The 22,129-nt window shown below is 48.4% G+C and overlaps 1 protein-coding gene across 1 annotated transcript in view; it reads left to right on the top strand.

Annotated features, from left to right (window-relative positions):
• The first annotated feature begins 526 nt into the window (after positions 1–526).
• PAX5 (paired box 5) overlaps positions 527–22,129 on the top strand; it is a 127,952-nt gene continuing 106,349 nt past the window's right edge. Inside the window, exon 1 of the mRNA XM_060268757.1 lies at positions 527–650. Within this exon, the coding sequence (XP_060124740.1) occupies positions 605–650 (46 nt within the window). The 5' untranslated portion in view covers positions 527–604. The remainder of the gene's footprint in view (positions 651–22,129) is intronic.

Genomic DNA, 22,129 nt, shown 5'->3' on the forward strand with positions numbered 1-22,129 from the left:
GAGCGCTCTCTCTCTCTCTCTCTCTCTCTCTCTCTCTCTCTCTCTCTCTCTCTCTCTCTCTCTCTGTGTGTGTGTGTGTGTGTGTGTATCCTTCAGTCTCTATTTATAGTCCCATTTAATGGTAGTGAATGGGTTTTTAATGAAAAGTTGACCGGCCACTTTACTTTCTCTAAATCCTGTACGTTTCAGTTAAATCAAGGGCGCCTTTTCTGCCTCCGCCTTCCTTCCACAACGTTGTTCTGTAAACAGCTCCAGTAACAGTTTAAGGCTGCAAACAAACTTTGATTCCTGCTACAACAGATGTCAGAGCTTCTTGAGTTTTGGCTGCGTCTGGGGACATCTTGTGATGTTTTTAGAGAACAGGACATGATCTCACATGGCGAGAAGCTCTTTAGTTCCTTAATCATTTCACGGTTCCTTCGGAGGCTTTCTTCCCACCTAAAACGTTTAGTTTCAGCTCACTGATCAGCTGCAAAGGCTCGACGGGGAGCGGAAGAGTTGAATTATTCCAACCTGCAAGCAGCCCCTAAAAAAAAGGAAAAAAAGTGGAAACTTTTTTTTTTTACCCCTCTCTGTCCATTTCACCAAGTCCTGAAAAATCAGAATGGAATTAGAGAAAAACTACACGACTCCCAGGACTGGCAGATCAGGTAAGGACTGAGATTATTCGTTTGAAATGATGCAAAAGAAAACTTTTTTAAAATAAATAAAAAAATCTTAGGGTTTAACATGTGTTTCAAAAGCTATAGACACATATACAGATAGAAAACCCCTGGTGTCTATAGATTTATATAGAAAGGCTGCCCGGTTAAATAATATTACTCAGGAGTAGTCGCAGGGAAGTTCCATTTGGGTTACTCTCGAGTAAATTGTTGACGGACTGCATTTATTTATCGCAAAGCACGTCCTGCCAAAAATCGGAGCTCTGAGTTTGAAGAAAATGTTATTTTGGGTGTCAATAAGAAGTTACGATTTAACGATACAGTGTGACTGCTATGTGTGTGCCTTTTAGGTGCGTGGATGTACATTTTCTGTCTGTCTCTTTCTCTCTCAATGTGCGTCGTAGAATCTTCTTCAAATAAGTTTATGTGCATAAATGTCCTGGAGACAAAGGCAGTAACCGGATCCTAAACATATTTTAACTTGGAAGGAATCTCAGCTGCCACATCGCTAGGATTTCTTTCTCGTTTGGGACCGAGATTTCTTTTTCTTTTTCCCCAAGTCTGCTGTGAATACAGCTTGAAACGCCCAGGTTGCAACCTGCATGACCGGAAACGCTAGACCCTTTCCATTACTAAAGTCAGTGGAAACCTCCGCTATGTCGGTTTAATTGGGGTGGCGCGGTTCCGGCTGCTGGAGACTTCAGAGTCGACCCGGATTATCTGAAGCGGTGGCACGGGTGCTACTACCAGATCCGGGGAGCCTTCAGGCTGTCGGGCAGGAGAGAGCGAGCGAGAGAGACAGCAAAGCGACCTGCCTGCCTGACTTTTTGCTTTCCCTGTGGCATGAGCTGCTGTGACTGCGGCCACTTTCGAGCTCTACGGCCCCTGCATACTAAATCCACAGCTCTTTGGCCTCTGGAGCAGAGAGGGGTGGCGGTGTTTGTAAGGAGAGATTTCAGAGCCAGAGAGAAATTGGGTCAGCAGCAGAAACAGGACATTTTCCGACAAGCCTTTTTCGAACATTAGGACGAGCCTGCCATGCGGCCTTTTCTGGGATCTTCCAAGCTCCTCAGGGTCTCCTTTCTCTCCTTCCAGCGGGAAAGCCCCAAAGCTTAACTCTGGGGGCGAGCGCGCGTTTGGAGAGTGCCCTGACAAGCTGTCTATAAATAATGTGATTTCAAGGCGATCGATGAGCTCTTTTATTAGTTAAATCGTCTGAATAATCGTTTCATCGATAAAGCATTTCATTGCTCTTAGCTCCGGGCCGGGCCAGGGTGGGGTGTTAGGGGGTCTGGGAAGGCCCACAAAGAAGGGAGGTGACGAACTGAATTTTTAAAATATATATATTCTGTGCCATCCGCCCGCCCCCTCCGCCACCTGCTCCTCCGTTCCTTCGGTCAGCAATTCCAAAGGTGACTTGCATGCTGAGCACCAGAGACAGCCCTCCCCCTGTCCTCCTCCTCACCCCCGGCACAATTCGCTAGCCCGTCTCCCGGCCATCCGATCTCCTTCCGCATTGGTTGGGTCGGTGGGGCGGCGAGAGAGGAGGGGGCTGTCGGCGCAGCAGCGTCTCCGCGCAGTTCGCCGCGATCGATTACTTAGCAATTATTGTTGCACAGGGATGGAGCTGCGCGGGGGTTGATTCTCTGCGGGTTACGAGGAGGGCTGGTGGCTACTGCAGGCCAACTGGTCTTCTGAGCTTGAAGGCCTATGTGTATGTGTGTGTAGGACAAGCCTGCGATAGAGATATCCCAACCCCACTGGGGAGATTAAAGGCAAAGGGGGGGGGGGAGGACGAAAAAACCCCACCCCATCTCTCTCCTTGGAGCTGGTGGGGGAGAGATATTCTCGGTACTTCTCCTCCCCCTACGTAATGTCACTACACGCGCCTGCTGCGCACTGGCTGCTGGCTTGGCTTCCGGGGCCGCTTGCCAAGAATCTTTGCCTACCCGCCGTAGTACAAGGCAGGCAGTTGTTCCACCGCTCTCTTTCCCTGTTTGAAATCGCTGCTCGTCACTCAGGCACTCTCTGATTTGGGGGCACCAGTCACGTCTCATCCCCTTAAAAGTCGTCTCACGGCAAAAAGTCGGCAAAAAACAACTCCCCTAAGGTTGCGATGGCGCTGAGCAAGCGCGCTTAAAAACGGCCAATGCTCACATTTTGGACACTTCGGGCCCTCTTCGGTTTCAAAGATCAGCCCAGGACAGGTGGATTTTAAGCCAAGTCGTGCCCCCCACTCCCGCCTCCAAATAGAGTGTGCCTGGGAAATTCTTCTCTGCTCTGGGGAGATCAGCTTGTTTGTTTGTATAAGGGGGGTAAAACGCTAGACATAACACGCGGCGTAAAGAGGGCGGGGAGGGTAGGCTGAAAGAGAGCAAAGGTCATGGAAAGGTGACCCCCGAGGTGATAATGATTGGGGCACGTCGCATAACTGTTGTTGTTGTTTTTTTAAGTGGGGCGGGGGGGGGGAGAAAAAATGGAGACGTATGGTAGTAGGGCATTCTGCAAGAGGCGGAGAATACTTTTATAGTGTTTATTATGTTCATGACGCTTAATCGAGTAACATAAGTAGAGAGACCTGCCCGGCAGGGTTTGCAAACCGGATGGGGACAATGGGTGGAGAAAGCAAAAGAAGGACTCATTTTGTATAGCCTACTCTTTGCTAAGAAGGAAGGGCTACTCCTTTTCCACGCTGAATGAAGTCTATCCCCCACCCGCTCCACTCTCTACTAGAAGCTTCAAAACAATACATACAATACCCCCCCTACAGTCTTCAGTTTATTTACTTCTGAGTCGACGCTTCGAGCTCCGTTTAAGCCACTGGCACTAGTTTGCAACTATCCTCTCAAGAATGTGGCTCCATTATATCTCAGACGACGGGCTCAATCCACTGGGAAGTTCTGCGCAAAGCCCCACTGGAACTAAAGGGAAGCTGCCCATGTGCAGAGCCTGCTCTTTGCCATGGATTGTGTCTATCCTCGGCCAATTTTCAAAGACACCTTTCCTTCCCCTGGAAAGAGAGAGAAATGCGTCATGACAATTTTCCATATTTGCTCAGCCCAAGACGTGGTTATTTACTCCGAAGAAATGTCCTCCGAGTTCGTGCCAGATTACAATAGTAAATACATTTACCGCGCAGTAAAATGGAGCTAAATGTAAACATCCTTGGTTTTAAAGATCAAGCTTAGGCTCAAATGTTCCTCTTCTGTGTCAAGTCTAGACCTACGGTACGGTAGTACTTGGAAAGGAAGACATATTCCTTGATTTCATGGAAGCGTGGCTCCAAGCCTGGGTTGCTGTCCTGTGGCTGTGATTCTAAACATCCAAATGGAATCCTAAGCTTGTTTATTCGGAAATAAAAGCTACTGAGTGAAGATGGGTTTACTCCTTAGTAAGTGTGGCGAGGACAGAACCTAAAGGGACTTATGCTGCAGGAAACACCTTCGATGCAGGCCCCGTTACCCGCACGCAGCTTTAATAGAGCCTGTCCCATCCACCCATGCTCCAAATAAAATAGGTAGGTCTGATTCTTGGTTCAGAATGCCTCTTTCAGACACAGCCCCCGCCATAGAAAACGTCCAGCAGGACTGTGAGCTTGGTTGGGGACGAGGAAGTGATGCAAGCCCATGAGCGTGAAAACGTAGGCCAGGCGAAGCTCGATTGAGAGCCGCCTTGGATCGACGGCGTGGGGGCTATGGGGAGTTCACTTATTCTCTGCACCGAAACACTCTCTCTCTCTCTCTCTCTCTCTCTCTCTCTCTCTCTCTCTCTCTCTCTCTCTCTCCTTCATTGAGAACAACGCCGTGTTGATGGACAATCCCGGTGCCTCTCGTGCCACTGAATCCAGGCAGTCTGTTAAGGGAGGCGCTTTTCCCCTCTGTGACCCGTGAAATAATCTATAGAATTGTTTACTTTCAGCTCTGATCTCACTGTCAAACACACTCCTGGGTGCAACACACGTGGGACCCACGCTTCCACTCTCGGTTTGGGCCATCCTGGGTGGGTAACATCGTTACTCGCCTCGTTTTGTAGGGTATAGTTCCTTTTCTGGTAAAAGAGAGAGAAAGAGGGGGGGAATCTGGCTGTTCTTGAGGGCGATGGCAGGAACCAGCCCCACCATTTAGCTATGGGAGAACAGGAGAGGGTGTGTTAAGAGGTATATGGGGCCTATGGGCAGAAATCAGGGGAGATTTCGCCTGCAAAGGAAATGTGGGCAGTCCAGATTTAAGTGGAAGGGAAATTTTTTAGCAAGGACCCGTCTTAAATCAATCTGGGAATGAGGGTGATGGTGGGAGATACTCATTTAGTGTGTTTGTTATTACATTACATTAACCAGGGACAGTGTTGATAACGACAGGCGTTTCTACCACAAAGGGCAAACTGTCACCCTTGTTATTTTTTATAAAAGTAAAAGGATTTGCCGCTGTGAGGTACACGGTACATAAGGTGAGGATAGTGATAACGGTGATGAAGATGATAGCTGGTAGCTTGCAAGATACAGAATGGTCGTTGCTGCTGTTGCTGCTGCTTCTGCTATAGCTCTCTGCGTGCCTGGCACTTTAACAGAAGCAAACTATTCCTTGCACCATGCACAGAGGACTGTACACTTTGGTTTTGCTCGGGGTGGCGGGGGAAGGGTGTCACTAACTGCGTAGAACCAGGGAGTTGGCCTTAGAGGAAAGTGTTCCTGAAGAATAATCAATGGTGATTATTGGAAACGCGGGTGTCTGTGTGGGCTGCAGTAATGACACTGATGTGTCCCCCTCCCAGCAGTCAGGAAACGGTGAGCGACAATCTGACAATGCACAAACCACTTGCAGTAAGGAGCTAAGATTAAAGTGACGACAGCAAGCGGGGATAACCTACAGGCCTACGTCCCTCGCGTTCAGGTGTAACTGGATTGCGAGTCATGCGGGGAACGTGTGAAAGAAGATTGCCACCCGGGTTCTAAACATATTTACTCGCAAGCGAAGGATTTTAAAATGGAATTTAAAGGCGCGCATAGCATCCTGGTGCTAAATACAAATAGGCTGCGACAGACTACAGGAAAGCTCCTCCTCAGCTAAGCTTCTTCTCCAAATATTTTTGCGCGTTAGTGCTGAGTTCTGAGCGCCGAAGTTCCCCAAGCGTAAAGCTGGTGGCAACACCAGCCTGGCTGAAAATATCTATCCCTCCGCTGTTTCACACTCCCTTGACCTACGCAACCACAATGTTATTAAAGGTAAAAGTAATAGCCTACTAATACACTGGCTTCAGTTTTGTTTAGCATGGAATTTAGAATCTCTTCCCCTCTCTTTCTCTTGTCTCTCAAACACACACACGGGGTGGGTGGGGCTTGCAGGTTTCCTTTTCCATTCCAAAATAAACCCCGCGGGCTCCACTGCTCAATTGGCTACAAGGAAATACAACAGCAGATGCGCCAAAAAGTGAAACGCGCGCCCTGCAACGCAAAAATGCGAAGGAAAAGGCGAAATATGAAAACGTTTCTTCCCAGGTTGTTGGTTGTCTGAAAATGAGGGTTGATGCAGAGTATCTCCTGTCTTCTTCCCTCCTACCTTCCTTCCTTATTTTGCTCAGGAAATCTTGAGGAGGCACGTGCACCCTGCTTTAACTTCAGAGAGATGATCTGCATATAATCCAATTAGTCTTGCTTTCTGTACAAACACAACGCGCCTGCAACCAGATTCCCCCACCCCTCGGCCCGTTGTTCAACCTGCTTCAGTTAATATAAGAAAAAGAAAGTAAGAAGATCTAGACGGGTAACAAATTAGGCGCCATTAACACCGAATGCCATAGTCCATCAGGGAGGTTCTCCCATCGAAATGAATTGGAATAGTGCTCCCGCGCTGGCCTCGTTTATCTCAGTGGGGCTCGCTGTCCTCGTTTCGAAACGTTTACATTGTTTATGGGCGCGTTTTGCAGGGGAGAGAAAGAAAGGGAGCGTGTGTGGTGGGACTTCTTCAAAAATCTGCTAAAGTTGCTTCTTTTCGTTACGAATGGCTGTGACTCATGAGTGGGATCCCAATCCACAAATTAAGGGGAGGTCTGGCATGAAAATAGAACGGTTTGAGACCTATATTTACTAATTGATCTCAGACACCTGTGACTTTCGAATTCTGGAGCCAGGATTCCTTGGGAGAACTCATTTTCTGAATACCCTCTTTGAACACCAGGACGATCTTGAAGCTAGGTGGTCGCTGGCAAAAAGCTTGACTTTTTAAGTGGTGGCTCCAGTCCTCACTAATCCCTTCTCTAGGGTGTTAGCCACTGGTCTTGAGGCTCATGGTCAAAGTTATTATTCTTTTTTAAACGTATTTTCGTCGTTAACTGCCGCGATGGCTGGTGCTCTTATCTCACTTGATTGCACGACGGTTGGTTTAGTAACTCAATGCATATTTTTTTGTGTGTAAAGCCCACACGGTTCAATGAAGCTTTCTTCCAGGGTGGTCTACAAAGGTTTGGAAATTTAGCTGTGGTGTTTTATATTCTCCTGCGTCTAGACAAAATGTCTGTACACTAATAGTAGTAGTAGTGTGCATCTGAAGAAGTGTGCATGCACACGAAAGCTCATACCAAAATATAAACTTAGTTGGTCTTTAAGGTGCTACTGAAGGAATTTTTTTATTTTGCTTCGACTCAGACCAACACGGCTACCTACCTGTAAGTAGTAGTAGTAGTAGTGATGGTGATGATGATGATAGTAATAATACTAATACTTTCAATGGGGATAAGCAACCAAACCCCCTCCATGCATCTCCTCTGACGTTCCCCCTTAAATCGGAGGGTTGCGTGAATCTCTCTCCAGCTTTATCTCTCTATGTGTAAAACCGAGCAGGATTCGTGAGGTTTGAGAAAGAACTGTGCAGAAGGAGAGATGTGCTATGCTCTGGATTAGGAGGGGAAAAATAAGCAGTGTAAAGACCAGTGTAAATTCTGCCTACTAAATCAGTGCCGACCAAACCACATATCCTGGGGCACTTTAAAAAAGTTATTTCATCGGAGCATTCCACACGCGCTTGGAAGGCAACAGTCTGGGCACACCCTTAACTTGGGTTGGGAGCACCAAAAGGATTAAATCCATGGGACCTAAGAGATGTGATGGGTCGTAGTGCACATCTCTCTGGCTGAAATCACTGGGATTTAAAGTTGCTTAATGAATGAATGAATGAAAATCGGTCATTAGACTGAAGACTCCATTGCTTTCAATAGGGCTTGGTTCCAAGTTAATGTGTCCAGGCATATTGGTTGCAGAACGTGATCATTATCATTGCTGTTGTTTAGTTGTTCTTGAAGTGCTTCACCTCTCTAGCAGCAGTGCTAGAATGACCGAAGAGACAGAGGGTTTATATACTAACTACAACATCACACACACACACACACACACACACACACACACACACAAAACACACACACACACACACACACACACCCCGTCAGAGGACAAAGCGAGCGCTCTCTCACGCAGTTAAGCCTAAGCACTTGGGCTGAAGCTGTGAATTCCACTAATTTCAGCACGATTGAGGATCTGGGTTCAATAAATAGGACACTGCCTTTAAATCAGCGGTTGCCTGATCCTCGTAGATACAAAGACGCGCGGAATTATAGCCCTCTGAGAACGCATTGTGTGTGTGTGTGAATAAAAACTGGCCCTGTATTTTGTTATAGCAGCTCACACTGAGCATTATTTTGCAAACAGAGAAAGGGTAGAGGGGAAGGGAGGCCCTCCCCCCACTTCGCGATCACGCCCCTAACATCTCTGCTTTCTATTTAGTCGAGTATGTACACGCTATGCGAGCAAAAGTGAAGTCGACAGGCGCTTTAGAATAACTTCGGCATCCTCACCAAATCCCATCTAGCTGTGACAAGCGCATTGGGGAGCTGAGCGGGGGCAGGGCAGGGCAGGGCGTGAGGAATGAAGCCGTGCTATGCCACTTTTACAGCCCCACCACTACCGTATCATAATCCTAAACATGTTTGTTCACAAAGGGGTCTAGGAAAGTATTGGAGGCTTAAGCACGAGCACACAAGTGTGCTGTTCACACGACGTGGACGTTCTTTTCTCGAGGACTTCCAATGCCCAAGGCGTGGATGTAACAACCCCACAAACGAAACTGATATAGGAATGAAAAGACATTGTATTTCGCCATGCTGTGAAAGAGCCCTCTTAGTCTTTTTTTTAATCTGGGGTGACTCATTGACATACAGGTTTCACCCCTTCATACTGTAGTGATGAATGTGCCACGCATGTACTGTATATATTGCGCTTGGGTGTTTGCATTCAGAACTGTGTGTGTGTGTCCCCCCTCTAGGATGTAAGCTATATTGACTTTCTCCCAAGGAAGCTTGTCTGGAATCGGGCTGCACATGAGCATAGCCAGGATATTTTTGGAGGGGGCCAGGCCTTTTACTCCTATAAAAGTGTGCAGAGCACTGGATGTCTAGGAGTTCAGTGGAAATCAATGGGATTTCCCCCCAAGTAAATGTATTTAGGATTGGAGTGTCACTGTTCCCATTGAAATCAGCAAGTGAGGCAAAAATGGATGACACATCTCTCCCTTCTTCCCTCTCTCACAAACACACTCACACACTCTTCTATGACCAAGTCTAAGCAATACCAGGTAAGCACAAAATCCCAGGACCTTGCAGGTAGGAAGCTGCCTAGGTGGAGAGAGGACTCCATCCAAAACCTTTGTTGTGAGGAATGTGGCCCCAGGGTAAGCCAGGAATGTGGACCCAGGGTAAGGTTTGCCAGACTGGAACTCCCCCTGCTGCTAGTTCCATAGGGCTGCAGCAGTGAGTTGCCCACCATCACAAGGAGGATTGGATGGGCTTCTTTTTAGACCAGAAACATTGTTAAAACTGGCACGAGGGACTTGTTCCCCAAGTGGATATTTTGGGAGGAAAGGCCTAGAGGACTCCAGGTTTACAACCCTGGGAATGTGGATAGGCAGAGCTGGAAGGCTCTATTTGCATGCCAACTGAGCAATGGCTAGTGAATTGCTAGCCATTGAGGTCAGATAGAGGTGGTTGCTGCAGTGGGAGGCTGGAGTCCAGGGGTGTTGATGGGATTTGATAGGTGACATTTTAACAAGGATTTTGGTGTTTTGAAATGCACCTCTTTATATTTAAGAGCCCACTGAGGCCGGTGGCCTCTCTGGTCTAATGCTTTTTCTCACGTGGCTAGCCAGATGTCTGTGGTAAGCAGGACCTGAGCACAAAGCACTTTCCCAACATGTTATTCCCAGCAACTGGTATTGAGAGGTGTGTGAGTGTTTTTGTTTCTGTGTGAATGAGGTATATTTCCTCTGACAGTGGAGGTAGAACATACCCATCAGGGCTAGTAGCTATTGATTGATAACATTTTCCTCCTTGAATTTATCTAACCATCTTTTAAACCCATCCAAGTTGGTGGCATCACATCTTGTGAATTCCACAGTTTTAACTATGCACTGCATGAAGAAGTACTTTCTTACTTCACATACATACACCTAAGTGGCTTTTTTAACCTAAGTAAAGCATATACTGAAAAGAACTCATACAGGTGTTTGAAAACACTGATACCACACAGGTATTGGGCTGGGCCTTCCTGCTAATTGTACACTCAGTAGAAAACAGGTATGTCACTCTGTAATGTGTGAAAACAGGCTGCAGAATCCCTTCAGAAGTGATTAAAAACCACTAACAGTTCCATAGGAGCCAACTTCTAGGGGCTGAGGTCCCTTTGGCCCCCATAATAAAATATTTGAGGGGGCTGCCCCCCAAGTTGATAGGCAGTGCCATTCAAATGGTGTGCACACCACATTTTGTGATTGATTGTGCAGGGCGGGGCTTACCTGAGCCCCCCAATATTTTATTCAAATTGGCACCCCTGAACAATGGCAATCTTCTTTGTGCCTATTTCAGAGCAAAATTAGCAAATGAATCTTGCAGCCTAAATTAATTTATCAATCAACTTAAATCCAATGTGTTTTTGATTAGCTGTTTTGTGGGTGGTGGCCTAATGTTGCTGAACTCAACTGATTCAAAACAGAACCTTGAATGTAGTCATTCCCTTTCCTTGCTGAATAAACTGTTATTTTTAATTAATGTCTAGGAACATTCTATTATAACAGCAAAGTGAGGATTTGAAATGCCTAAGGCTGTTGTTGGCCTTATACAGGACACGGGCTGTTTCTCCTAACATGGGAGCAAAATTTAACAGTCCACAGTGAGGTTTAGCTTTAGAAATAATCAGGCATAAACATACTCAGTCACTCTCAGTCTGAACACAAATCAACCCCATGTTTTCTACAGGAAAAAGAGACAGATTTGAGAACTGATGCACATACAATTGCTGCAAATTCCAGCAAGGTGCTGACATGGAGTGGAGGGTAATATGAAATGGTTAGCATTGACTCTGGTGAGAGCATATGGGTGCAGCAAGTTTGTATGGGGAGAGGCGTTCATCAATGACCGGAAGAAAGTGTCCAAGCTTGAATACAAAAGGGAACCATCTTCAAAGGCTGTTGAGCTGGGAAAGGGGGTGGGAGAAATGGGAAAGAAAGGAAAACCCAAGACACTGGTCTCTGTGCCCTGAGAAATCTTTGTGTTGTTTTATTTTCTCTCCCTCTTCCTCACCTAAAGTTCCTTGCAAATGAATACATGTTGAAAATTCACAGCCTGGTCCATATCCCACTCATAACGAAAGCACACTTGAACTTAAGAATACCATTTGACTGTGTTTTGTGGAAGGGGTGATCAGAAGTGATTTTGCAGCCGAAAGAGGCCTAGAGGAAGTCATTCTTATAGTGGGTGTCTCCTCTCAAGGTCCTTGACAAATGCAGTTTGGGGTTACTATGGAGCTGAAAGATCACATTCTGAGACATTTCCTTTCCTTTGTAAAAGTGCCCTTCACCCTCTGTTGTTGTTATTTAAAAACATGCTTCTCTGAGCTTTAGATCTAACTAGGAGTGTCATTTTAGATTTCATTCACACTGTGTGTGTGTGTGTGTGTGTGAGAGAGAGAGAGAGAGAAGGAACAGATTCAGTGGCAACCTTTAAAGAGCACAGGATAGCACCCTGCATTTCAAACTGATGAACTATGTGCTAACATGAGGTATAAAAGTAACATGGCAATGCTCTTAAGACAATTGTTTCTGGCAGTTAGTTTATCCAAGAGCAGGCCTTTGAGTCGTGCTCCCTCTGATAATCCCGTCAAACATACTCTGCACTGCAAGAATCAAACACTGGCTATTTGAAATTATATTCAATATTGAATATTGAATATATTAAATACTTCTGCTGGTTGAAATGAAAAAAAAAATTCCAGTACATTTTAAGACCATTTTTCGGTGAATTTTAAAATGCCTCATAATATCAGTATATCAGCCACACTCCTTTTGTTTAAGTCAGTGGATTTGTGGCTTTGCCATAGGGTATAGGCCCATTTAATGTAACCACAGTAGAAGCCTAGTGAGTCAGTTTACCTGAAATATGTGATTTGTAAGGACAGCCAAGTGGCCTTAAATTTGAGGTGGTGTGTGTGTGCCTCTCTAAATGACATCCCTGGACTTACTCTATGAATGAAACATATGATAAAATAAACAAGTAATTGGTCAAAGCTGCATGTGAGAAAAGCCCACCCCTGATAAAACACACAGTTGGAGGTCTATTTAAACAGTGAGGCAATTGTCTTTCTTGTGTTTCAGACCATATGTGATTATTACCAGAAAAGCTCTTTAAAAACATGCAGCTTGGTTTGTAAATGCCTAGGAGTCAGACCTTTTGGATAGGTTCAAAAGCAGATATTTTCTATGAATCTTATCCATCCCTCCAAAAGGCACCCCCTCACACCCCACCATTACCACAAAAATCAGAAATAGAACTCCCATATACTCCAGGAGAACCCAAGAGCCTCCCTCAAAAGGAAGCAAACTCCTATATACTATCTTTACTCAGAGACAGCACCTACCCAGACCAGTGGGGTGTGGAGTTTGCCTAAAAATGGTCTTTGGCTTGTGCTTCTTCTGGAGAGAGGGACACTCTGCAAACATAATGCATAAAAGCAAACACCCAGAGCACCAGCTTCCCCATTTCCTACCCTGACCATCCAGAACTGTGGTCTTAACCATGGACTGGGCTCTTTGCCTCTCCCGCTGACATCCATTGGAAAACAAATAAGCAAGAATTGGTTAAAGGGCTACAAAGCCATCCCTGAACTTTATGTGCACACAAACTCCACCACTCTTTTCAAAACACACAGACCGTTCCCAGCACAATGGAGGGGAAACAGGTTATTGGCAGTGGTTAAGGACAGCCGCTGCCCAGTGTATCTGAATGGCTAAGATTTAAACCAGGGGTGTCAAACTCAAATTCATCGGGGGCCGCATCAGCAGTTTGGTCACCCTCAAAGGGCCGGTTGTATCTGTAGGACAATGTGTCCACTCTTTATTATCATAAATTATTGTCACTGCATTCAATTATTACTGTTTTTGTAATAATGTAAGTAATAACTAGCTCTGAAAGCAGAAACATAGTCAGAATAATGGCAAGTAGATATTCAAATGTACAATTATTGTACAATTTATTGAAAAATGATTTTTGGTAACTGCACTGGGTGGTGGAGGCTCGCTAGGGTTTCATGCAGGACCTTTGCAGAGCTACTAGTACCTGGAGATGCTGGGGTCCTTCTGCATGCAGGACATGTTCTGCCAGTGAGCCACCACCCTTCACCAAAGGGACTGGCTGAGGTTGACTCACTGGAGCTGCTCTCCTGGTTCCAGGGTTTAAGGGCCAGAAGTATAAAGCAGCATCCTATGTTTCTGAGGAGAGGGAGAGGGAGAGGGAGAGGGAGGGGAGGAAGGAAGGAAGGAAGGAAGGAAGAAAGAAAAGAGGGAGTGGGAGGGAGAGAGGAAGGAAGGAAGGAAAGAGGTGAGAGAAAGAAGAGTAGGAAATAAGGAAGAGAATAAAGACGGAAAGAAAAAGAAAGAGGGAGAGAAGACGGAAAGGGAGAAAGAAGGAAGGAAGTAGAGGGAAAGAAAGAATAAGAATGAGGGAGAGGAAGAAAGTTGGGAAGGACGGAAGGAAGAAAGGAAGGAAGGAAGAAAGAAAGAAAGAAAGAAAGAAAGAAAGAAAGAAAGAAAAGAGGGAGCAGGAGGGAGAGAGGAAGGAAAGAGGTGAGAGAAAGAAGAGTAGGAAAGAAGGAATAAAGAAGGAAAGAAAAAGAAAGAGGGAGAGAAGACAGATAAAGAAGGAAGGAAGGAAGGAGAGGGAAAGAAAGAATAAGAACGAGAGAGAGGAAGAAAGAAAGGGAAGGGGGGGGGGGTCGCCGCCTTGATTCAGTGCCAGAAAAGAGCGCGAAGGGACCCAGGGGCAAAAAGCATTTCCCCGGCCCCAGCTGTTTGTCAGCGCTTTGTTGGCGCGGCGCTTCAGCAGCAAGGTCCCACTGCTGGGTCCCACTGGCTGGGGCGCTCGGCGGGCCACATGACGAGGTCTGGCGGGCCGGATTTGGCCCCCGGGCCTTGTGTTTGACACCCGTGATTTAAACTGTTCCAGCACCATTTTTGCTGCTAGTATTAATCTGGGCACCATCATCATATGAATGACCTTATGGCATTTACTGAGAATTCTGTGGACGGATTCTGGGCTTCAAACTGCAGGTGAGGGGTGGGTGAGTGATGGTTTTGTTGACCCCTGCCCCCACGTAAAAAACAAAACAAAAAAACAAAACAGCAACAGCTCCCGAGGACTGGTGAGCTAAACTAAGTCTTTATCCACGATATGCTAGTTTTCTATGTGCAGGCAGGAGTTGGGGCGGGGCGGGGCTAAACTTGTGTGAAAGTGTTAAAAAATGCAGTCCTTTCACTATCACCATTTTAAGCTGCAGTCCTAAAGAGTAACCTGGGAACTAAGTGGGAACGTCTGAATAGAGGCGCTTAGGATCCTCGCTGTCTTCCGGTCGACCCTCTAAATCTGCGTACCTTTTCGAGCAGCTCTTGTCAGTCTGATCATTCTTGGGGATGGATGCTTGATGGATGGGTGGATGCCCATCAGAAAGAGAGATAACTGTGTGTGCGTTTGTCCCGATTTCCACTGGCAGCAAGGGGCCAAGAAGAAGTCACACTTGTGACGCCTAACCAGAGGAAGTTCTGTCCGTCAGATAAGCCAACTTTGGCTTCTGACACCGCCCTCTTTCGTCCCCCTACCCCTCTCCCTATGGGCTCTCATTTCGCCAGCACTTCAGCGTCTCCCCAGGGCGACTCGCCTCTTACGATTTCCGCGGAATTCGCTTCCAGATCAGGACGATTAGGATCGCAGCTTGGTGCGCCCTCGACCTTCCTCAGCTATCGATCTTTGCGCGCACCGTGGGGCAATTAATTCTGGAAGTACTCTAGAAAGAGAGCGGGGAACAGGGCCTATTTCGAAGGCCACGCGTTAGGAGTGAATTTCCCCACCGCCTCACAAACAACAGCCCTAGATCCTGGGCTTGCTCATTGCCAGGCAGACTCTTAGTGGTGGGACGCAGAAGGTTCTCGCGCTCATCCTCGCTAACTGGGAAAATGGGGCTGTTTTTCCATCCTTGCATTGGATGGGCCGGCCGGCGGGGAAGCAGCAGCATCTTTGCTGGGAATGTCCCATTCTGCCAAAGCCTCGTGACCTTTGCTGCCGCTTTTCGCAAAGTTTGGAGCTCTCCCCGCTTGAGATCTGCTTGAGAAAAAGGAGCAAAAGGTTTAAGAGCTTCTCATGTCGCTGCGCACAAAAAGGTCTGTCATCAGGCCTCCTCGCACACAACGCTGCTCAGTTACAGCAACCCGAGATATCAAGAGCACCATGTTCAATAGGCCAACCTATAGATGGAGGAACACCACTGCATGGTGGGGAAACGTGCGCACAAATTGGGGGCCTTGCTGTCCACATTTCACACAAGGTTTTTCAGTGATCCTTTTTGCTTGCGTCTTTGCTAGGTGTATGCGTTACATTTTTGTGTGTCAAGACATACTGTGAATTGTACGCTTTGGTAACAACTCTTTGTTCAGACGACACAGAAATGTAGCCTGTGTTTCTTTGCTGAAGGAACCCTTCCGAAATCGCCACACTATTAACTGCAGCTGTAGAAAGAGAGGCATCCTGGGAGGACAGTGTAGTTTTTATTTTATTCTTAAAGGAACTCCCAGACATGACTGCAGCTGAGCAAGAGGCATTCAGATCCAGCTCTGTTAGAGTCATTGGGGGGGGGGGTTCTTCTGATTTCCAAGGATGGGTCGTATCGACGTAAAACGATACTTAATGTTTTTTGGCATGCAATCTGGGAGTGACTGTGCCTACGGCCGCAAATATTCACCTGTGCTCCTGTAGCAGATACGAGTGCAAGGATGTATTCAACTAAACGCAGTACACTGCTAAGTGTGCATTTACGATGCTTTAATTAGGTTCAAACGCCCATTAATACAAAAAACTTATATTACATCTCAGTGATAATGCTATGCTATCTTGAGCGTGTACGTGTGTATACTATGTGAAAACAGGGGAAATATAAAATGGCAGTTATACAAGACATAAGCATATTCACATATAGAAGGCCATGAAGGTTGTATAGGCGCAAGCACGTCATATGACACCTTGAGTCATATGACCAATATTGCTCTGTGTGTTTTCCATCACGTGTACCACAATGTTTTAGGTGCAGACACTGTTATGCCTATTGTATTACAGTAAATACAGGACAGCAAAACAAATTTGCGTCTGAATGTGTGTTCACACATATCCAGGCATAAAAACAGGCGCTGTCTCCATTTGTCTGTAGCTCACTGCGAAGCACTTGCACTTGGAAGCAAATCTCATTAATTAATTTCTGTGGAACTTCGGCGGTGCATTCGGATCCTAACGATGTTCATGCAGAAGGAATTCATTTTATTTCTTATTTGGGGTTTTAGTAAGTCTTAACCCCTTAACAATATACCTTAACATGGCTGTGCGTTGTTCCCCGCTTGGAGGGCGCGCGCCTGTATTTCTATGCACATAGGAATATTTTCAAAATATTACCGACAATGCACGGAGATCCAGTCCTCGCGTTTTTATTTTGTTATTTTCCCCACAAAGTAGAATGACAAAGAGCATAGTTACTTAGTTCTACCATGCATATGAAACCATATCCGGTAATAACTGTACATTTCATGAATTCTGAATAAAGCAGGCGAAAAGACCGTATCGAGTCACTTTAGGGCGGCGAATCATGTACTATTTCTAAAGCCAAAGAGAAGAGCGAACGAGCGGTTGCTCCCTATATTTAATGATCCTTATCTCGCTTCTCTCATTTTGAAGCCCGCTTTATAAAAGGGAACACTCTGATTTTATATCTCTCTCTGTGTAGCAACAGTTTTAAAAACAATCGCAATAGGGTTTTAAAAATAAAACAGACTTAAAATGCTCACACACCCATCTTAATGGGGTTTTACTAAAATGCAGACCATGACAAGTGGGACTCATTTCCTACTGGAGGAGGAACAAGTTCAGGACTGGGCGACTAGTGAAGGCCTTTCGTTGCGCCCAGGGCACGAGTGGATCGCGTCCTCTGCCTCAACCGCCCGCGTCAGTGGCTAGGGCAGCCCTGAGGCCTCTTGCGAGACGGGTTTCCCCGGCTGTTGATGGGAGTTCAATGGCAAAATCGATGAGGTCGGACTTGGCAGGTGGTGAGACGGAAGGAGACGCGCTTGGAATTACGGGCGGGCAGCGGCGTCTCCAGGCGAACCCAAGATCCTCCCTCAAAAGTGGGCGAACTTTCCTAACCTCTGATGAAAGGAAACAAGTTCCTTTCCCCGAGCACCAGTGTCCCAGCTCCTCCCCACACACCCCACTCCATTCTCCGCGCCTGGGGAGGACGTTCTCGAGGCTCCCTCTATGGGGACCGAAGGAACACAAGGCTGGAGCTGAGAGAGGCCTGCAGATGCTTGGCTGATGCTCTTCATCTTCAAGAAAGGGGCGACACAAAACACATTTTATTCTCCAACACACATGTAAGTGTGCTCTTATTCCAGGTGTACCAACTTGAATAAAACATTGGGAGGGGGGTAGGTAAGCCCCGCCCCGCATAATCGATCACATGCACGCACACTATTTGAATGGCAATGCCCATCAACTTGGGAGGGACCCGTCCAGGCCCCCTCAAATATTTTATGGGGGTTCAACTACACGCAACGCAATCCTGCAAGTCTCACACCTTGTGCACAGGATTGCAGGCATAGACACACGTTCGTACACAGGCAGTTCTTTCAGTCAGAAAACATTATTATACACAAATGCCAGGGCACGAGGAAGTACAGAGACATTTTCTAAGGCCTGGTTCACACATGCAGCGGGCATCAGCCTCCTACATGACGACACCTGATGGCTGACGTCTGAACGCATAAAGAGACTCCGTAGAGAAGCATCCTGACGCGGGGCGGAAAGTGAAGCCTCGTCTGCGGTGATTAATGTGCGATAGCCAATCTTCACCTCCTGAAAATAATGGCTCGACGTGGCAGCTAGCAAGGAGGAAAACAAACCTTTCAGAGGCTTATAAATGTAAGCAAACATTTTAAGATACATCTCTCTCTCTCTCTCTCTCTCTCTCTCTCTCTCTCTCTCATACACACACAATCACACATTTCCACCTGAACGAGGAAACGGAAGCTTTCAATGTTGGGGAGCCGGGGCGGAAGGTTTCTTCTCCCGCACAAAAAGGACAAGCCTTGAATAATGGGGACAGGAAGGAAAGGGACAAATGAAATGCACAGGCCCACTGCCTAGCCTTAATGAGCAGGCCACTCTCCCTTTCTCTTTCACCTCTCCCATATTGTGTTTTGATCAGGCCCGTCGAGACCCTTCGCAACCCCAAGTTCAACTCCCGCCCAGCTCAGAAATACATCAAAGCCCGCATTGACCCCACTCTCTGCTTCCGCGTGTGTGACGGCTCCTGCATTTTGTTAGAGATTTCACTTTTGCTGGAGAAAAGAACGAAACAAAAGCTTGTGTGTGTGTGTGTGTGTGTGTGTGTGGTGTGTTTTTGCGCGCACGGCCTCGTGACAGCCGAGGGAGCAGCAATCTTATATGCGCTGATTTGGGTTTCACGGAATCGCTTGTATTCAGCGGGATTTACTTCTGAGGGTCAGATTCCACGGGCTGCAATCCTAAACGCGTTTACTTGAGCGTAAGCCCTCACTGAGGGCAGTACTTCTGCATATAGTCAGGCTTATGAGGGGCTTTACTGATTGATACACGCACTCCTGCACTATCTTTTCCCCACCCCCCACCCCCAGGTGCCTTCATCAGCCCTCTAGTTTCTTACAGGCCCACAGTCGCTTGGGGCGCGCAAACACACAGCCCGCCATCCCCTCCAGTTTGTCAATGAATCCGCCTCCCCCGCGGGGCTCCGCCCGCTGCCCTTGCTGACTGCTCCGCCGCTGGCTAATCAGGCGCCTCCTCCCCCACCCCCGCGTTCGCTTCGCCCCCCTCCCTTCGGAGCTCCCAAGCGCCGCAGCCAATGCGCGCAGGGCCGTAACTTTACTTTTCTGATTGGAGGCCGAGGAGCTGAGTGACGGGCTGGCCCGGCGGCAGCGGCCGGCAGCACTTGCCCTCCCTGCCTCCTTCCCTCCCCCTCCCCTATCGCGGGATCCCAGCAGAGGCTGAAGCCCCCCGCAGCCGCTGTCCACATGAAACTGGGTCCTGAAAGCTGCTTTCGCCGAGAAGCGCGCTTCTCCGCTGTGGAGGGGGAGACACGCTGAGGAAGAGAGAGCTAGAGAGCCGCAGGACTGTGACGGCCGGCCGGCCGGCCGAGGAGTAGCGAGCGAGCGCGGCGCTCCTGAGCAGATGAGGAGAGATTTCCTGAGGCGCCTGGAGCTTGAGCGCCCAGGTGTGTGTGTGTGAGGGAGAGAGAGGGGGGGGGGAGCGCAAGTGCGCGCGCACGGGGTGGGTGAGGGGACCCTCCCGCGAGAGCTGGCCAGGTGAAGACACACGCGCGCACACACGCCAGCAGCATACAGACGCGCAACTAGAGCCAGCTCCCTTCGCGCTCGCCAGAGAGAGAAAGGGAAGCTCCCTCCGCAGCCTGAGGCGGGAGAGCGCACGCGCGCGCTTGGCCATGGGAGAGCCGCGACGCCGGGCGCCCGAGGAGCGCGGCAAACTTTAAGCGCGCGCGGAAGTGGGCGCGTGAGGTGGCGAAGCGCGCCGCGAGCAAAACGCCGCCTCCCTCCCTCCCTCCTTCTCTCTCTCTCTCTCTCCTTGTCGCGCGGCGGGGATGCCGCTGGCAGGCTCCAGCCGCCGCCGCCGCCGCTTTCTCCTCACCTCCTCTGGCGCCTCTCCAAGCCCAACTTCCCGCCAACTTCTGGGGCTCTGAGGGCGCCCGGCGGACGGAGGTCGTCGCTCGCGCCTGCCCGGTTGGGGAAACGAGGAGAAGCGAAAAACGGACTTCTTTCCTCCGCTGCTCGACGCCGCGCGGTTCTTGTCAGGACTTGGGACGCCCGCCGAGCGAGACACAGATACATACACGCTGAGGGAGACACCTGTCCGTAGCCTTCGCGCCCTCTCTGGGAAAGAAGCCATCACCTCAGAGCCGACGCCGGAGCGGAGACCTCCAGCTTGGCTTGCCGGCTGAGGAGACGGAGGAGGACGACGAAGGGGGACCCGCTCGCCCCCAACGCACCACCTCGCCTCAGACAAAAGACTGACCCGGGGCACTTCCCGCACCCTGAGGTAGCCCTTGCCTTCGTCGCGGTGGTGAAAAAGAAAGGAGATGCCTGTTGAAAAGTAGCCCCCGTGGATCTTGGCAGCTGACCCGTCCCTGCCCGCTTCTCTTCCTCTGCCTTGGACGACCTCAGACTTGAAGAAGCGCTGGACTCAGCTGCCTGTGTGGAGACTCTTCCCCCGAGCTCCTCTTCATCTTCATTTCCCCCCTTTCTTTTTTCCCCTTCTGTATCACCGGACGGGATTCATGGCTTTTTCCTCCTGGAGGTGGGAGAAATAAGGCTTCCTCCGCTGCCGCGGAAGCCCGAGCCTCGTCGGAGCCCGGAGGCGGCCGAGCCTGGCCAGGGGGACGCGGGGGGCGGGGAGGGGGGAAGGGCGACTTCGCAGCGGCGGCGGCGGCAGCAGCGGCGGCGGGGCCCGGCGAGCCCCCCCCCCCCGAGCCCCTTCCGCTGCAAAGGAATAACTTCCGCGAGGATTGCCGTGGTTCTTGGGCTCTCGGCTCCGAGGGAGATCTTCTTGCCTTTTTGAAGTCGTGCGGTGTTTTGTTTCCAATTTGTATCCAAACAACATTACTGCGAGCAACCCTCTACTTGACCTTTCCACTCGAAAAAACAAACAAACTAACCACCCTTGCCTAAGACAAAACAAAACAAAAAGTGATCCCAGGGAGTTTAGCTTAAGGTGATCTGAAAGCAAAAACAAAACAAAACAAAAGCCTCGAGCTCCGTGGATCGGCTGCCCAGATGGAAATACACTGTAAGCACGACCCGTTTGCAGCGATGCATAGTAAGTAGAGGCGGTTGGTTCCATTTCTCTCTGTCTCTCCCTGTCTCTCTTTCTCTGGCGTAGGAGGATTGAGCTCGCCGCCGTGCCTTTCTTTGCCCCGCTCCCCGAAGCTGCCGCCCCGTGTTTATTGGTTTAACTGGGAGGTGTGGGAGGGAAGGAGGAACGGGCTGCGGGGTCAGGGATGCTTTTGGGCATTGCTAGGGAGGCACGACGACGGTATTTGACCTGCTCTTGGCAGCCAGGAGGACGAGGGCAGAGCAGGAGGGAGCGAGCGGGGCGCTTGCCCGGCTCGCAGCCTCTTCTGTCCAGTTTGTTCCCTTTGTGGTTTCAGAGGAGTTAAAGCAAAGCAAAACAAAAGAGCCACACGGACATCCTCCTCTCTCTGCACAAACACATGTCTTGGGCCACAGTATGTAGGGAATGAATGGAAAGCGTTCTCCCTTTTGCTTTAGGACATGATCCAGCCAGAGCGAAACATTTTCGAAGTCCAAGTGATTTCAGTGGGAGGGTTTGAAGCATGTGCTCTAACTCCTCCTTCCAGCGCTGGGGAACTTAAGAACAGGTTCTCTTCGATTGGGTTGTGTTCTGTTAAAGCATCGTCACCATAATTATAGTAATCATAATAATAATCACTTAATAATGATGATGATGATGATGATGATAATAATAATAATAATAAATTCAGCTGAGAGTAGACTTACCTTTGTCTCCAACGCAGATTAAGTTAGTCCAGGAAACGAAAGCCAGAGCTTGAGCAAAAGAGCAGCTTCTAATATAACAGGCATCCCTATCTATCCTAAATGCATTTACTCGCAGGTAAATAGCATTGATTTCAAAATTGCTTACTTTTGCATAACGAATCTACCCAGCAGGGTGTTCATATGCATGTCTACACAGAAATAAGCCTCACTGAGTTCCATAGGGCTTACTTTCAGGTAAGCGTGCATAGGATTGTATCCTTACAGTATTTTTTTTAATCTATAGGA

This window comes from Zootoca vivipara, chromosome 16, assembly GCF_963506605.1.
Source record: "Zootoca vivipara chromosome 16, rZooViv1.1, whole genome shotgun sequence".
Classification (NCBI taxonomy): Eukaryota; Metazoa; Chordata; class Lepidosauria; order Squamata; family Lacertidae; genus Zootoca; species Zootoca vivipara.